The sequence below is a fragment of the Pogona vitticeps genome, chromosome 6 (assembly GCF_051106095.1).
Source record: "Pogona vitticeps strain Pit_001003342236 chromosome 6, PviZW2.1, whole genome shotgun sequence".
Lineage (NCBI taxonomy): Eukaryota > Metazoa > Chordata > Lepidosauria > Squamata > Agamidae > Pogona > Pogona vitticeps.
The window spans coordinates 77,391,701-77,408,924 of NC_135788.1; the positions used below are offsets into that span (position 1 = coordinate 77,391,701).

General features: G+C 44.7%; 1 protein-coding gene across 15 annotated transcripts in view; it reads left to right on the plus strand.

The window, feature by feature from the left end:
• BAG1 (BAG cochaperone 1) overlaps positions 1–14,219 on the plus strand; it is a 35,084-nt gene extending 20,865 nt beyond the window's left edge. For 3 of the 15 annotated variants that reach the window (XR_012088530.2, XM_073003927.2, XM_073003924.2), the window contains 2 exons: positions 12,616–12,678; positions 13,818–14,219. Coding sequence is in view for 4 of the 15 variants with exons in the window: in XM_073003927.2 (XP_072860028.1) it covers positions 12,616–12,678; positions 13,818–13,907 (153 nt within the window). In the remaining 11 variants the exon portion in view is untranslated. Of the gene's footprint in view, positions 1–259; positions 3,440–3,792; positions 4,515–4,955; positions 5,044–12,615; positions 12,751–13,817 lie in introns of those variants that run through there. The other 12 variants (XR_013537447.1, XR_013537445.1, XR_013537446.1 and 9 more) reach the window with 9 other exon arrangements.
• Positions 14,220–17,224: the final 3,005 nt, after the last annotated feature.

Here is a 17,224-nt window from a genome sequence, read left to right on the forward strand (position 1 = left end):
AGCAACTTTGGATGAAAATTTTACCTGGCCTCAAACTAGTTCATGAGGAATTTAGACAACCCTTCTTAAATTTTTATGAGGAGGCTCAAACGGTATCACGGTATCAAAGGCTAGCAACTAGGCATGCGGCGGAGGCCTCCACCAGAGTTCTTATGTCTGCTGTAACTTTGCGCAGACACGCCTGGCTTCGAGCGGCTAACATTCTGGAGGATGTCAAGAATAAAGTAGAAAGTCTCTCCTTTGATGCTGTTGGTCTCTTCAATGAGAAAACTGACTCTCATCTTGAAGAGCTTCATAAAGCTAAGCAGACGGCCAAATCTTACTCCATACAACCACAACCTCGCTTCCAAAAGTTCCAGTGGCGTCGGTCCTATGCACAATACCAACAGTCATCACAACAATTTAGACCGTACTCCAACTTACCTCAGCAGAGATCCTCTCAGGCTTCTACTTCTGCGCCCAGCTACAAATCACAGCGCTCTCAGCACAGACAATCCTTTAAACCTCCTGCAAAGAAAAATAGGCGTTATCTTTGATTCACCTCCAGGTTACTATCCATACACAAACAATACAAGGCTTTCTCCATTTCTTTCAAACTGGCGTACGATTACCAATGACACATGGGTTCTATACATCATCGAACATGGTTACCTTCTAGAGTTCACCGAATTACCTCCTTTAGGGTACGTAAATCCTACCCCTTACGACGTGGCCCTCGAAGAGGAAGTATTCTCACTCCTGCGAAGGCAGGCCATTCACACCGTTCCAGCAGCAGACTTACTAAACGGGTTTTATTCGAGATACTTCGCCGTGTCGAAAAAAGACGGAGGAATAAGACCTATCTTGGACCTAAGACTTCTCAATACTTACCTTCGTCCCCGACGGTTCCGCATGGTCACGCTAGACTCCATTCTCCACCTGCTAAAGAAAAACAACTGGTTCACAGTCATAGACTTAAAGGACGCTTACTTTCATGTGACGATCCACCCATCACATCGCAAGTACCTCCGGTTCTTCTTCCAAGACACCATTTACCAATTCCTAGCCTTACCTTTCGGACTTTCGACAGCCCCCAGAACCTTCACGAAAGTCATGGCTCCTGTAGCAGCGTACCTAAGGCTCAAGGGTATTCACATCTACCCTTATATAGACGATTGGTTACTAGTGTCAACGTCCAGGAAACAAGCTATCAAGGACACAAAATTTGTCCTCCGGTTGCTCCCACAACTAGGCCTCACCATCAATCGAAAAAAGTCGCACCTCTCACCGTCCAGAGTAGTACACTACATAGGCGCCCGTCTCGATGCAACCAAGGCAAGAATTTTCCTCCCCAAAGAAAGGATAAAAAAGATTCAAAAAGCCATAACAAAGTTCTACCCAGGAGCACGGGTTACAGCAAAGCATGCTCAACATCTGCTGGGCCTCATGGCGTCAACGACCTCGACGATGGCTCATGCTCGGCTCAAGCTACGCTCCCTGCAGTCATGGCTGCTAACACTATTCGACCCCATGACAGACAGCCAGCACAAACGGCTCAAAGTGACACCCGAACTGGCCACCCAATTGCAATGGTGGACTTTCCCTCCTCACCTACAAATTGGCAAACCCTTCAAACCACTGCGATTGACTATACAAGTGACTACGGACGCCAGCCCCACAGGTTGGGGTGCGCATTGTGCTCACCACAAAATACATGGCCTCTGGTCTCCTCCGGAACTCAGTCTTCATATCAACCACCTAGAGATGCTGGCGGTCATCAAGGCATTAAGGGCGTTCCTTCCTCTGGTGCAGGGTCGTGGTGTTCAAGTAATAACAGACAACACCACGACCCTGCACTATATCAACAAACAGGGAGGGACCCGCTCCCAGTCTCTACTGTATCTCTCCATACACCTTTGGGAATGGTGTTACCTCCATCAGATTTTCCCAGTAGCCATACACGTGTCAACAACGGACAATGCATTGGCAGATCGCCTCAGCCGCCTCCCATATCAGATGCACGAATGGGAACTCAACCAACAGGTGTTCCGCGACCTCTGTTACCTTTGGGGGACTCCTTCTGTAGATCTTTTCGCCTCAGAGTTCAACACCACGTGCACAACTTATGCGTCCAGAGCCGGGATCGGCGAGAACTCTCTAGGGGACGCCTTTATGATTCACTGGAATCTGGGTCTCCTTTATGCCTTCCCTCCCATACCATTAATACAGAGAACTCTGGTGAGGCTTCGACAGTTGAAAGCGACGGCAATCCTCATAGCTCCTTATTGGCCGCCTCAGGCATGGTTCCCAACATTGACAAGCATGTCCATCGAGTTCAAGAGGTTACCTCCAATTCCAGACCTCTTGACGCAGGATGCAGGAACGGTACTTCACCCAGACGTAGAAACATTACAGTTGACAGCGTGGAAGATCTCCCCCCGATCAAGGAGGTGCTAGACCATGCGAAAAAGCCGTCTACAAATAAACTCTACTCTCATAAATGGAAAGGGTTTGTTAAGTGTGTGGAAGCCAAGGGTCTTGTGTCATCCCCTGTGTCTCTTTCCACGTTGTTATTGTACTTACGTTATCTCTTCGACCTCCACTTATCTCTTTCTACAATTAGGGTCTATCTGGCTGCCATAGTATCATTCCAACCCAGGAATTCTACTTCGGCAAAACTTTTTTCTCATCCTACGGTTAAATCCTTCCTGAAGGGACTTTCTAACCTACGGCCTCCTGTGAAACCGCCATTGCCGCAGTGGTCTCTACAGTTAGTTCTCCGGGCCCTTACCCGTCCTCCTTTTGAACCTATGGCCACATGTGATCTTAGGTTGTTGTCTTTCAAGACATTGTTTTTAGTAGCTGTTACGTCAGCGAGACGAGTTAGTGAACTCGCTGCATTACGTTCTGACCATCCCTTTTTACAATTTTTCAAGGACAAGGTTCAGTTGTACCCTGACGTTTCATTCCTACCCAAAGTTGTGTCGGATTTCCATCTCAGTCAACCTCTCTCTTTGCCTACTCTGTTTCCTGAACCTACTACTGACATCGAACACATGCTTCATACACTGGATGTCAGGAGGGCTCTAGCCTTTTATGTGTCTAGAACGAAGGATATCAGGGCTTCTACCAGGCTCTTCGTTTGCTATGCTGGTCACAAAAAGGGTCTACCTACAGCGACTTCTACAGTCTCCAGATGGCTCGTCTCTGCTATCACGTTGGCATATGAACTTCAACATAAGTCTCCACCTGACGGACTGCGCGCTCATTCAACCAGAGCTGTTGCATCCTCCACAGCCTTGGCGCGCGGTGTTGATGTTCCAGAGATCTGTAGGGCTGCCACGTGGTCTAATGTGTCGACGTTTATTACTCACTACCGGCTTGATGTCAGAGCCAGACGAGAGACGGGTTTTGGGAGAGCTGTACTGACGTCGGTGCTTCAGTGACATCCTACCATCCGGTGAGTAAGCTTGCTAATCACCCTTTTGTGTGCATTCACAGAAGACCACAATGAAGAAAGAGAGGTTACTTACCTGTAACCATGGTTCTTCAAGTGGTCATTCTGTGAATTCACACAGTCCCGCCCGGCCTCCCCTCTATCTGTCACTGTTTGCATTTACCTCAGGTCCAGGTACCAGTGGCGGATAAATGGAACTAAGGCTCGGGTGGGCGGAGCATGCGCAGTGTAGGCAGCCCTACAATTGTTACATTTCTCTTGCAGCTCGAGAATATTCCGAGAGGACCAACGCTGGCGCTTGGTTAACCCTTTTGTGTGAATTCACAGAATGACCACTTGAAGAACCATGGTTACAGGTAAGTAACCTCTCTTTTCTCCATGAACAACAGTCCTGAATCTCCTCTGCCTTTTCACTGAGCCATGAGTTCTGTCATTCTGAATTTGGCAAAGGCATCCTTACTGACAGTTGATTTGTCAAGCTGACATCCTTTATGTAACTGATGTTTTTGTTCAAGACATTCTGAAGTTTCCTCATCATTCTAATCAAACCAATCCTGATGGACACATTTCTTAAGTCCCAAGAATGTTCATGGCCATGGCAGATGCAGTATTGTAGAGTTTTCCATTGATCATCAATGCTTCTGCTTCTGGTTGGAATTTGTTCTAGATTTGCACTTAGCTCTGTCACCAGCATCAATGTTGGATCTCTTGTTGACTGAGCTTGGTGACATTTCTTTGTTTCTTTTCCTTGTGGGTGTCATCTGTTTCATCTGTATATTAATTTTGAAGATGAGTAGTCAATGGTCTATCCAATATTCTGCTCCACACATCATTTTAGTTTATTTAGTTTCAAGATGTTGCACAACTAGTTGTATGACAGGCAGTCTGCTATAATGTAGTTGCCTTTTTCTGCATTTAGGCAATAAGATGTTGGCTACTGAATGACCTTAGGGCACAGACTCAGCCTGAATTACCGTACAGGTTTGTTTTCAGGATAAAGCAAGAAAAAAGGTGAGCCATATATGCTACCTTGAGCTTACTGAATAAAGATGGGCTATGAGTGTAACAAATTCAAAAAGGAATGTTTTAGTCAAAGCTTTTGAAAAGCAGTATCCAATTGTGATTCTCAATAACATGGCGACAAATTCTAGAACTCCAACAACATATGTGACCATATATTTTGTCTACCAGACAAAAGGCAAGCCAGAGAGATTTTTTGGGGTCTGATAGGTTTGTGAAGGTAAGAGTCTTGCTTGTTCAAATCAGAAATATGGCAAAGTGACAAAACAGATGTCTCCACAAAGCCCTCAAGCAGGACATGGGAGTAACATTTCCTTCCCACTGCTGTTCCTCAGTAACTGGAATTCAAAACATATGCAGACTGTGCTCCTGGAAGTAGCATAAAACATGTGCAGTGACATTGTTAAATGTCATAGCTAATTCCAAGTGTAATAATGTCACAGGTTGCATGTTATACACCATGCCCGTTCTTTACTCCCTAATGTGACTTTGCTTACAGAGACCAGTGTTTACCACACTGTTATCTAACATTATTATCTGCTGTCAAGTCGGAATGAACTTTCAGCAACCCTAACAGGGCTTGCCAGGTAAGTGAGGTGTTTAAGGAGTAGTTTTACCAGTTCCACTCCCCCATTAAGCTTCTATGGCTAAGTGGGTATTTAAACCCAAGTCCTAGTACATCACTCTGTCCACTACACCATACAGGGTATCTGTTGTCTTAATATTACTTCTCTTAAATTGCCTTTGTGTAAAATTCTTGATCTTTCCCCTATGTGCTAGAATATGGCCCTTACTGTGTAGTCCCATGACATAGAGTTCTCTTTGTTCTACCATCATGGTGAACATCTTTGTCAGTCGATGTAGGCCACAGTATAACGGTGTCCTCTCACTCAGTGTCCACTGATTCACTGTGCCTATTCTAGTTGCAACTTACTATGCTAAGCAACAGGATTTCAGCCATTGTGACATTTTGAAAACATCAGATGACGAGAGATGAGCTCCTTGCTCCATAATTTCTTCCACTGAGGGAAGGTTACGGAGGACATTTGGAAAAGGTGGAGGGAACAGAGATAAAAATCACACTCTCTCCACTGAGAGAGGCCTTTTGGTAGTGGAGGAAATTAGTGGGACACCACCCTTTCAAATGTAATTTTTACTAGAAATTGTCACTTCTGTGACATTGACTTCTTTTAGTACCTTGCACTTTTGGATCTTGTAAGTCAGGCTTAAGTGCACTAATGATATGTTAATGACAAATGCAGCTGAATCACGTGTTCATAGATAATCATGGAAGGTCCTCTGTGGGCTGAGTCCAAACTTAGATGTCCTTAGACCTGTTGAAATGAATTGGACTTCTTAGTTACAAGTAACTTAAGTCCTATTGATTTTAGTGGGTTTGCCCTAGATGGAGTTAATGCTGGGTTTAGCCTATTGTAATTTGATGTGAGAATGTCTGCATTTGATATAGTTACAAAGAGGAAGAATGACTCGTGTGCTCATGAGTTTTATTGTAAAACAGAATCAGAGGTTGCAATTGTTTTTTTTTTTGTGTGTGTGTGTGTGTGTTTTTTTCTTTTTTTTTTCTTTTTCTTTTTTTTTCTTTTTTTGTAGATGTGTATTCTGTTTGAGTGCTGGCAGCATAGCTCAAATTTTGTATCTAGCTGTGGAGCCAGAGTTTGATTCCCACTGAATTAGCACATGGAAAAAGTGTACCACTTCAAGGCCTAAGCAAAAGGCCCAATACTGCTATTGAATTCTACTTCTGTAACAGTTTGTGGACCACAAAAATATCCATTAAAGCTTGTTTGAAAAGAAACTCAACATTCTTCTGCGTGGTCTTCTGTGAATGCACACAATAAGGGGTTAAGTCAGTGCCTGCGCTGGGCCTCTTGGAATATTCTAGAGCTCTGTAAGACAAACAATGTTTGTACTGAGTATACTGAGCATGCTCCGCCCGCCCAATCCTCAGTTCCATTTCTCCGCTGTGTGGAATGGTTCATCTCGGATATAGCTCGTATATTTCTCCTACTTTATTTTGCTACTTGGACTGGATTACTCGGTACTACTCTTTGGCACGTCTTACGGACATTCCTTTGCTATCCGAACTTCTATTTTGCTCAGCGAACCCACTCCGTGAGTTCTTGGCGTTTTCCCGCCTTTTTCAACGGCCCTATGGGGGTTTGGAGACTCCCTATGCCCCCTCCACCATCGGGCCCCTTCAGTCGCTGTGTCGTTTGCTCGGGCAAAATCCCCTTCCAGGACGGGCACGACACCTGCCTTTTCTGCCTCGGCGAATCGCACTCCCCCCAAAATTGTGTGCATTGCCAGGCCTTTACTAAAGCTGCCTTAAAGGCCCGACAGCAGAGACTTAAATTACATCTCTGGAACTCTGCCTTGTCGGCCTCCGAGCCCTCATCCATGGAGTTACCATCTACCTCCCCCGCCTCCATCTCAGAGGGAGCTGCACCAGCAGTTTCTAAGGCAGTGGACTTACCTCCTTCTAAACCATCTAAGAAGGCTCCTAAAAAAATCTTCGAAGACCTCGTCTGTGGCCAAACCTGTCAAACAGACCAAGGCGAAGGGCTCAACAAGGTCTGCAGATCCCATTCCGCGGATCTCGCCTATTCCACCCGACATCCCTTCCCCTATTTTGGAGGATTCGTCGAGAGGAAAGGACTCGACGTCGGGGGCGGCCACCCCCCTTCCTCCTCGACAATCTGAGCCGGCTATACCCCTTGGCGCTCCCTCTCTGACGCCAAGTCAGCTTGTCAGAATAACATCAAGCTTGGGTTCTGCCCATGTAAGCCCTATGTCATCAGGGCGGGCTTCACCGGCTCCGTCGCCGTCTCCTCTGCCTTCTCGTTCCTCCTCACCGAGGAAGAAGTCCGAGAAAAGGAAACATCTTTCTGAGGATCGACATCGGTCTCTTAGTAAACATAGCAAGAGACGCGGACACCATTCTCGACGTCACTATACCTCGACGTCGGAGGACTCCTCCTCCTCTGAGTCACGTCGAAGACGCCATAAACGTCACTCTCGACGTCGGTCTCGCTCCTCCTCCTCATCGACGTCGCCGGAACGGCGCCATCGTCATCGGAAAGTGAAGTACATTATCTCTCTTCTTCTTCATCGTCGGCGTCGACCCCTCCCCCGAAGAAGCGTCGACGTCGTCACAAGAGGAAGACGGTAGAGGCCCCCCAGCCAGCTCCGCCCTCAGCTCCACCGATAGTCCCTCCTCCTCCTACCGGTTCGGCATCGACAATCCCCCCTCCCCCTCCCCCCCACCTTCCGTTCCTCCTACAGCTCCATGCGCTCCCTGTCCACGTCCAAAGAAGGGACATGATTTATCTTCAGATGATGACGCCCCTCCCTCATCACAAGAACCTGACTCAGATGAGGAGCCACCCCCACAACCTACGCCCCAAGATTTACCAGAGGGGGAGACAGTGGAGTCAGACATAGGCAATCCTCATGATTCGTTTCCTTCTGAGGATTTCACTTCCTATGCACAAATGCTTTCCAGGCTCGCCAAAACACTTAAGATTCCTGTGGATGAGCCAACTCCTCCCGAGGAGGACCTTATCTTCGGTGACATTACTAAAGACAGGTCATCGCCTCCTAGTCTTTCCTTTCTACCTGCATTGCTCAAAATTGTCCACGAGTTTTGGGAGCACCCTTCTGCATCGGTACCCCTTCCCAAAAGAACTGAGAGCATGTACAAAATTACTGGAGATGATGCAAAATTTTTGCTTAAGCACCCCATCCCCAACTCCCTCATAGTGGAGACGAATTGCACTAAGCCATCAGGGAAGGTTCATGTTATCCCCACAAATAAAGAGGGGAAGAAACTTGAGCTTATTGGAAGACACCTCTATTCTTTAATTACCTTCATACTTAGGGTCGCTAACTACCAAACTGCCCTAGGAGCATATCAAAAACAGCTTTGGCTTAAGATGCTTCCCGGCCTCCACATGCTACCTGATGAGATCCGACAACCCTTCCTTAACACATATGAGGAGGCTCAAACAGTTTCAAAACATCAGAGAATTGCAACCAGACACTCTGTCGAGGCAGCGGCAAGAATTCTCATTACTGCTGTTACTTTACGAAGGCATGTGTGGTTACGCGCTGCAAACATTCTTGAGGATGTGAAGACTAAAGTTGAGGATTTACTCTTTGATTCTTTGGGTCTTTTCATTGAAAAAACAGACACCCACCTTGAGGACTTACATAAAGCAAAGAAAACTGCGAAGTCCTATTACATTCAGCCACAACCAAAGTTTAATAGGTTTCATTGGAAAAGGTCCTCTAACCAATACAACCAACCCTCTCAGCAATTCAGACAGTTCAAGGACGCCTCACGATCTGCATCGTCTCAGAACTCCTCTGCTCCTTCTACTTACCGTGGTCACCAACCATCCTAGCGACGTCAATCTTACAAACAACCTGCAAAGAAACACAGACAGTACCTTTGACTGGTTAAGCCATCCTTCATCCACCATCACAGACATAAGACTTCAACCCTACTTTCAAAATTGGTCTACTATCACAAGCGACTCCTGGGTTCTAAAGATTGTCTCTTCTGGATACCGCCTAGAATTTATAGAATATCCTCCTCTAGGACTGGTGGAGTACACTACATCAGATCCTATCCTAGAGGAGGAGGTTCAGTCCCTACTTCAAAGAGGAGCCATTCAAGTAGTTCTAGAAACAGATATATCCAACGGGTTTTATTCCAGATACTTCGCCGTCGCCAAAAAAGATGGCGGGGTAAGGCCCATCTTAGATCTAAGAGACCTAAACACTTACCTGCATCCTCGTCGCTTCCGCATGGTAACTCTCGAGTCCATCACACACCTATTGAAAAAGAAACACTGGTTCGTTCTCATAGATCTCAAGGACGCCTATTTTCATATCTCTATCCACCCGGATCATCGAAAATTCCTCAGGTTTGTTTTCCAGGACACGGTTTATCAATATCTCGCCCTTCCATTTGGCCTGGCCACAGCTCCTCGTACTTTTACAAAATGCATGGCCCCAGTGGCGGCTTACCTCAGACTCAACGGTGTTCACGTATTCCCATACATCGACGATTGGTTGGTCGTCTCTCCATCCAGACGCAGGGCTCTGAAAGACACAAAATTTACCCTTCGTCTACTCAAGGGCCTGGGCCTCACCGTAAATTACAAAAAATCGCAGCTTCGCCCAAGCAAGGTGATACATTACATTGGTGCCAAGATAGACGTATCTTCCTTCCACGTCAACGAATTCTAAAGATCCGCACCGCGATCCAGAAGTTCCACCCTGGTCACTCAGTGTCAGCCAGACATGCTCAGCATCTTCTCGGGCTTATGTCGTCGACGACATCTGCAGTTGCACACGCTCGGCTGAAACTCAGATCCCTACAGATCTGGCTATTGTCCCTCTTCGACCCCCTTCGGGATCACCCAGAGAAGAGACTTCTAGTGTCTCACGAGCTAACACAGCAGCTCCAGTGGTGGGCCTTTTCGCCACATCTGCTAGTGGGCCGTCCGTTCCTCCCTCTACGTCTCACGGCCCAGGTCACCACAGATGTGAGCCCCACGGACTGGGGAGCTCATTGCGGATCCCATCGTGTTCACGCTCAATGGTCCCCTCAGGAGAGGTCCCTTCACATCAATCACCTCGAGATATTGGTGGTGATAAAAGCATTGAAAGCCTTCCTCCCCCTAGTACATGGTCGTGGTGTTCAAATAGTCACAGACAACACCACGGCCATGTACTACATAAACAAGCAAGGGGGTACACATTCCCAGTCCCTGCTCTTTCTCACAATAACTCTCTGGGAATGGTGCTATCAGAATCACATATACCTGGTAGCTGTTCATCTAGCCACGGAGGACAACTTTCTAGCGGATCAACTCAGCCGCCGTCTTAATCAGATGCACGAGTGGGAGTTGGATACATCTGTATTCCATCAACTCTGCCTACGTTGGGGCAACCCTGTTGTAGATCTCTTTGCCACTCAACGGAACAAGAAGTGTCCACGATATGCATCCAGAGCGGGCGTGAGTCAGCACTCACTGGGAGATGCTTTCATGCTGTCTTGGACGAAAGGCCTGCTTTATGCCTTTCCTCCATTCCCTCTAATACAGAAGACATTGATACAACTCCGGCTTCAGTCGGCGGAGGCCATACTGGTGACTCCTTTCTGGCCCAGACAACCGTGGTTTCCAACTCTGGTGGAAATGGCAGTAGATTCAATACGACTTCCCAACTTTCCAGCACTCATCACACAGGACGCGGGAACAATTTGCCATCCCGACCTCCACACTCCGTCTTACAGCGTGGAGGATATCCCTGAAATCAAAGAGATATTAGATAACTCAAAGAAACACTCCACTACTACGCTATACTCCTATAAGTGGAAGAGCTTCCTCAAGTTTACCGCATCCAAGGGTCTACCGCCCATCCCTGCCTCACTCTCCACAACTCTCCAGTTCCTTCGCTACTTGTTTGACCTAAAGTTGTCTGTTGCCACTTTGCGATTTTATCTTGCAGCGGTTGTTTCCTTTCAACCCAGAGACTCACCTGCTTCGCGCCTTTTTTCTCACCCTACCGTTAAGGCGTTTCTTAAAGGACTTACACACCTCAGACCACCTCTTAAACCATTAGTACCTCAGTGGTCCTTGAACTTGGTTCTCAACGCACTCATGTGCCCTCCCTTTGAACCTTTGGCCACATGTTCACTGAAGCTATTATCTTTGAAGGTTCTATTTCTCGTGGCGATTACCTCTGCTCGACGCGCTAGTGAATTAGCCGCGTTAAGGGCTGATCAACCGTTCCTACAGTTCTTTAATGATAAAGTTATTCTACACACGGACGTGTCTTTTCTACCCAAGGTTGTATCTGAGTTCCACTTGAATCAACCCTTAGTTCTCCCAACTTTTTTTTCACAACCTTCTAATGAGACAGAGCGCATGCTCCACTCCCTGGATGTTAAGAGAGCGCTTTCCTTTTATGTTGCACGTGCCAAAGACTTCAGACTCTCTCCTAAGCTCTTCTTATGTTATTTTGGTCATAAGAAAGGACTTCCGGCTTCACCTGCATCGATCTCTCGATGGCTGGTCAATACAATTTCGTTAGCCTATGAGCTACAACATAAACCTCCCCCGGAAGGACTGCGTGCCCACTCCACACGGGCGGTGGCATCCTCTACAGCTCTTCTACGTGGAGTTGACCTTCCAGATATATGCAGAACTGCTACTTGGTCAACTGTTTCCACCTTCATCTCCCACTATAGACTGGACATGAGGGCCAAGAGGGAGACAAGATTTGGAAGAGCAGTCCTGGCATCTGCCCTTCAGTGACGTCCCACCATCCGGTAAGCCAGCTTGTTAATCACCCCTTATTGTGTGCATTCACAGAAGACCACGCAGAAGAAAGTCGGGTTACTTACCTGTAACCATGGTTCTTCCAGTGGTCATTCTGTGAATTCACACAAACCCGCCCGTCCTCCCCACTATCCGTCACTGAACATCTTAACATCTACGTTGTTGTCTCTGGCGGATAAATGGAACTGAGGATTGGGCGGGTGGAGCATGCTCAGTATACTCAGTACAAACATTGTTTCTCTTACAGAGCTCTAGAATATTCCGAGAGGACCAGCGCAGGCGCTGACTTAACCCCTTATTGTGTGAATTCACAGAATGACCACTGGAAGAACCATGGTTACAGGTAAGTAACCCGACTTTTCTTTACCTGCTTTCAGGAAAACTGGGTAGCAGCAGCTCCCATTATGTATCTTAAAAAGTTGTTACATATTTTGATAGGTTTCTTGCTTTTGGTAATTCTGTGCAATGATTATGCCCTGCAGTTGCTTTAACAGTTCAGATGTACTAGGGTTACACAAGATTTATGAGACAGAACAATAAGCTGTAGCTGCCTGTTCTATAGTGGTTTATGAATAATACAAAGGATGTAGTGTAATACCGGTATAGCTGTGCTTTTGACTGATGAGAGTTCAGATTATTTAGCTGACTGATTCCATTTTGTATTTTAAATCTGGGCATATGTATTATTAAGGTATGTATTATGAAGACTGTAGTTGGACATATGATTTTACATCTTATTTTCAAGACCAGGCCTCATTGTTTTTGTTTCTGTCTGTCTTGCTTTAGACTCTCCCAGAGAACTTCAGTGACTGTAAACAGAAAAAGAAGGGGCTGGTAAAGAAGGTACAGGTATGTAAAGGATCTACAGGAAGGAACAGTCTGGCCATTTAGTTATCCTTCATCTAGTAAGGCAGATCAGAGGTAAGTTCATGGGGAAGTAAATGTGTTGTTCATTTTATATAGAAATAGCAAATAGAACTTATATAACCACTGTTAAAGAGAGAGAAAAAAACCAGTCTTAGAATAGTTTGATATGCATAATTGATCTTATTATAGATGTGATACTGTTTCTTAAAACAAATATTGTACATGTTTTTTCAGGAATAAATTGAAAACAAACAAGTGGTGTCCCTAAATGTTTGTTACAATGATTAGCTACATATTTCCAAAGTGTAGATACTTAAAATGTGTTCCTCTAAAATTGGGGACACTGGTTTGAAAGCATATACAGTGGTGCCTTGCATTACGACGCTAATTCATTCCAGCGAAATCGCTGTAGAACGAAAACATCGCAATGCAAAAAGAAAAACCATTGAAACGCATTAAAACCCGTTTAATGTGTTCCAAAGGGCTGTAAACTCACCGTCCCAGCCATTTTTGCTGCCTGTGCAGCGAGGAATCCGTCCCAGAAACAGTGGGGGGCCATTTTGTTTACCCGGTGGCCATTTTGGAATCGCCGATCAGCTGTTGGAAAATCGTCGTTTTGCGAATAATCGGTTCCCGAAGCAGGGAACCAATAATCGCAAAGCAAAATTCCGCCATAGGAAACATTGTTTTGCAATAGCAAAAAAATTCATCGTAATGCGGTTTTGTCATTAAATGGGGCAATCGTAAAGCGAGGCACCACTGTACAGTAACTTTCACCTGGTTAGTTTGCCTGAGAGGAATGGTGTATACAGTGGTTAAGCTGGGAACCATGGTTAGCAAATATAAAAATTTGTTAGGGTCAGTAGGAAGAGAGATTGCAATTCTCCATGAAGAGGAAGTATTGAGGGAGGTAATGCTGATTCCCAGGTGTGGCTCCCAGTTTGCAGACTATGGTTCTGAGTATGCTAGGCTTTCAGATGTTCAGTCTATTAGTTGCTTACTTTTTTGTACAACCTATAGCAAACTAAATTTTTACTCTTGCTGTCTTTCTGTTGTAACAATACTATGGTATTCTTTTAAATTCTTGCCCCATTTACACAGTGTTTTAATGTTGTTTTCAGGCTTTCCTTGCACAGTGTGATACAGTAGAAGGAAGTATTGGTCAAGAAATGGATAAATTACAGTCGAAGAACATGGCCCTAGCAGAATGAGGCACATTTTAAAGTAACTACAAAAAATAATTGCTCTGTGAGCAAGAAGAAGAGTTTGCTCTTGATTTCTGGAGCACCTGTTTAGTGTTCAGAATTTTATTTTAGGAAAAGTCCTGTAAGGCTCTTGCATGTTGGCTGCTGCTTACTGATTCTTACGTGGTCTGCTCAGATTTAAAGCCTTTATTTAAAAAAAAAATCTGCAGTTTTTCTTGGATAAATTCATAACGTCACTGTACGAACATGTTTCAGTTAACTAAATGTTGCTTTAGTTTATAAATCATCAAGAGCAATAAAGAACTCCTGTGCTATTGAGTATGTGTGTGCATTCTCTGATCTGGGAAAGACTCAATCCATTTTATAAGGCTCTTCTGATATGCCTTGAAAGTTACTGACTGAACATTAATAACCTCCTTGTATTTTATATTTGTTTACATAACCTCCTTGATCATATTTTATATAATATGCATAAATTCTGTATCCTTGTATGAAGGATGAGGACTACAGGGTGAGGATAATTCCTCCCATTCAACTTTGTGTTTTCTCTGGCTTGAGAAATCTCCTATTTCTGTAAAAATTCTCAGTCATCCCTGTGAGGTTATCTGGAGCCTTATTCATGGTAACTGGACTTCTTTTCTATTAGGCTGAAACATTTTATTATTCATCCAAGTAGCTGCTGAAGACTGAAGAAGCTACTTGGATGAGCAGTGAAACGTTTCAATCCAGTGGGAAAGAAGCCCAGTTTACATGACTCAACTTCCAGATACTTCCCCTACTTCATGTCCTATCTTAAATAATATAGGAGTTGGGAGAAGGTTTGACCACTTTTATGCTTATTCAGTTCTTTCTTACTTAGCATAAGAGGCGAGATAGTAAATTACAGTTGTTGTTTTACTGGGCTGTGTTACCCAAATGTAGCAATTGCCCCATAAAGACTGGATCATATATACCAGTGTGGCAGCAGCAAAGAGTGTATAGATTAATAAGAAGCTGATGGCATATACCAAGACCCAGGTCTATAGAGCTTGTATCCTGAGAACACTCCTGTACTGCAGTGAGTTCTCGACCCTTTGTGCACGGCAGGCGAGGAAGCTGAACATATTCCATATGCAATGTCAACTGTGCATTGTTGGCATCATCTGGCAGGACAAAGTTCCAAAAAGAGTACTCCAGGAACAAGCTGGAATTTTTAGCATGTATTTACAACTGAAACAGCAACGTCTATGTTGCTTTGGGCAAGTCGTGAGAATGGCTGACATTCGGATTCCAAAAGATCTGTATGGAGAATTAGTGCAGGGAAGGCACCCCAGAGGGAGACCACAGCTGCGATACAAGGATATATGTAAGCGGGATCTGAAGGCCTTAGGAATGGACTTCAACAGATGGGAAACCTTGACATCTGAGCATTCAGCCTTGAGGTAGGCGGTGCAGCATGGCCTCTCCCAGTTAGAAGAGACACTTGTTCATCAGGCCGAGGCAAAGAGGCAGTCCCGAAACCAACCAAATCAGGGAGCTGGACAGGGAACAGATTGTATTTGTCTGCAGTGTGGAAGGGGTTGTCACTCTCAAAGTGGCCTTCTCAGCCACACTAGACACTGTTCCAAGATCTCTATTCAGAGCATGTTACCATAGTCTCTCAAGACTGAAGGATGTCTACTCTGGCAGCAGTGTGACAGGGAGCTAAGAAGACTGCTAAATGATCTGATTATTTTCTCATTCAAGGCCCACATTCTGGCCTTCCCAGATTCCTCTTTGTTGATCCATGGAAAGGAACCATCTAACCATGTAGTTATTCCTTCAGCTATTAAGACAAAGCAGGGGGAATGTTCATGGGGAAGATGGTAATTTTGACTTGGTGTCTGTGCAGTTTTCAGCACTAAATGAATGGTCAGCTAAATATGTGGATGTGCTGATTTGCCCCCCAGTCACCTTACACTCCAATTCTTCCTTAAATGTTTCAGAGATACAAAGACCTGATGTTGCATTACTTTTGTCATAATCTTTCTCACCCTCCTAAGAAACGGTGGCAAAAAGTAGATGTGGGTCAAACACTCAAAATCTATAATAAGAGTATATTAGAAAATCTGACTCATTTAAAAATTTACTGTTTGTCCTTAAGGAACAAGATCCTCTGTATATACACTTGAAGATGGCTCAGAGCCTGCATTGACTGGCCTGTGAGTTCTCTTATTTTCCCAAACCTTTTTTAAAAAAAGGTATTTATTCCACTAGGATGACAACTACTTCAGCAGCCCTTTTCCATAGACAGCTCAATAATTGAGATTTGTAGATTGGTTGGTTTAATCCATCAATTTTTACATTCCATTACCAAAGCTGATCTATATGTTTCTGATGAGTGTGTTTTTGGCAGAGGAGTCATACAACAGATGGTACTGGAGTAATAAAAATAATTTAGAACTGCAGAACTGGAAGCAACCCTATGGATCATTGAGTCCAGGCCTTGTAAAGAAGGCACAACAAAGCACTGAGCTATCCTGCAGTGAAATTTAAACCTTTTCTACCTGTCACCTTGCCACCCAGTCTTTTCTGATAGTTTTGGTCTTGGGTAAGCTTCACACTTCAGACCAAAAATGGTGCATTGGTTACTTACCATAAGGACTGAATCTGGTGTCTGAGAAGGGAAACATCCAGACACACCTTACAGTTGCTGTCATACAATTAGATTCTCACATACATTTGGTCATATTCTCAGCATTAGATCTACTCATTTCCTTTTGCCTTTCTTTACTTGCTGTAGCAAGATCTGGGGAAGAGCCAATTCTGCATGGTCTTACACAACTTTCTTTACGAGATTTAACCCTGCCTTTCTAGAGTGACAAGGGGGATGGTCCACATTGCTCAGCATCTTCCTCACAGAATAAAATGGCCGTTCACAATAAGTAACCAACCCACCAGTATCTCCCCTGCATTATTTTATTTAAGGAAGCTAAATCCTAAATAGGGTGTGTGGGATTCTTTAGAGCAAAACCAAATCCTGAGAAAGGATTTGGGTTATTAAATTCCCAAGTACTTCTCCATCTGATACGTTCAAATGACCATTATGCCAATTCTATGTGGCAGCTGGTGGACCAATATATATTCCTGGCACACAGCAGTACGTTCCCCCCCACAAACAATGTAATATCTATACCTGGGATCTCACTTCACACTTGCCACCCAGGATCACACGTTCAAGCACAAGCAAAAAGTGCACAGACATATGTAAAAGAAAACAGAAGTGAGGTGGTTATTCAAATCTGCTTTTTAAAAAATTGCTTTGAACAAAAGATTGAGACAAGGTGATCTCGTTTACACACTGT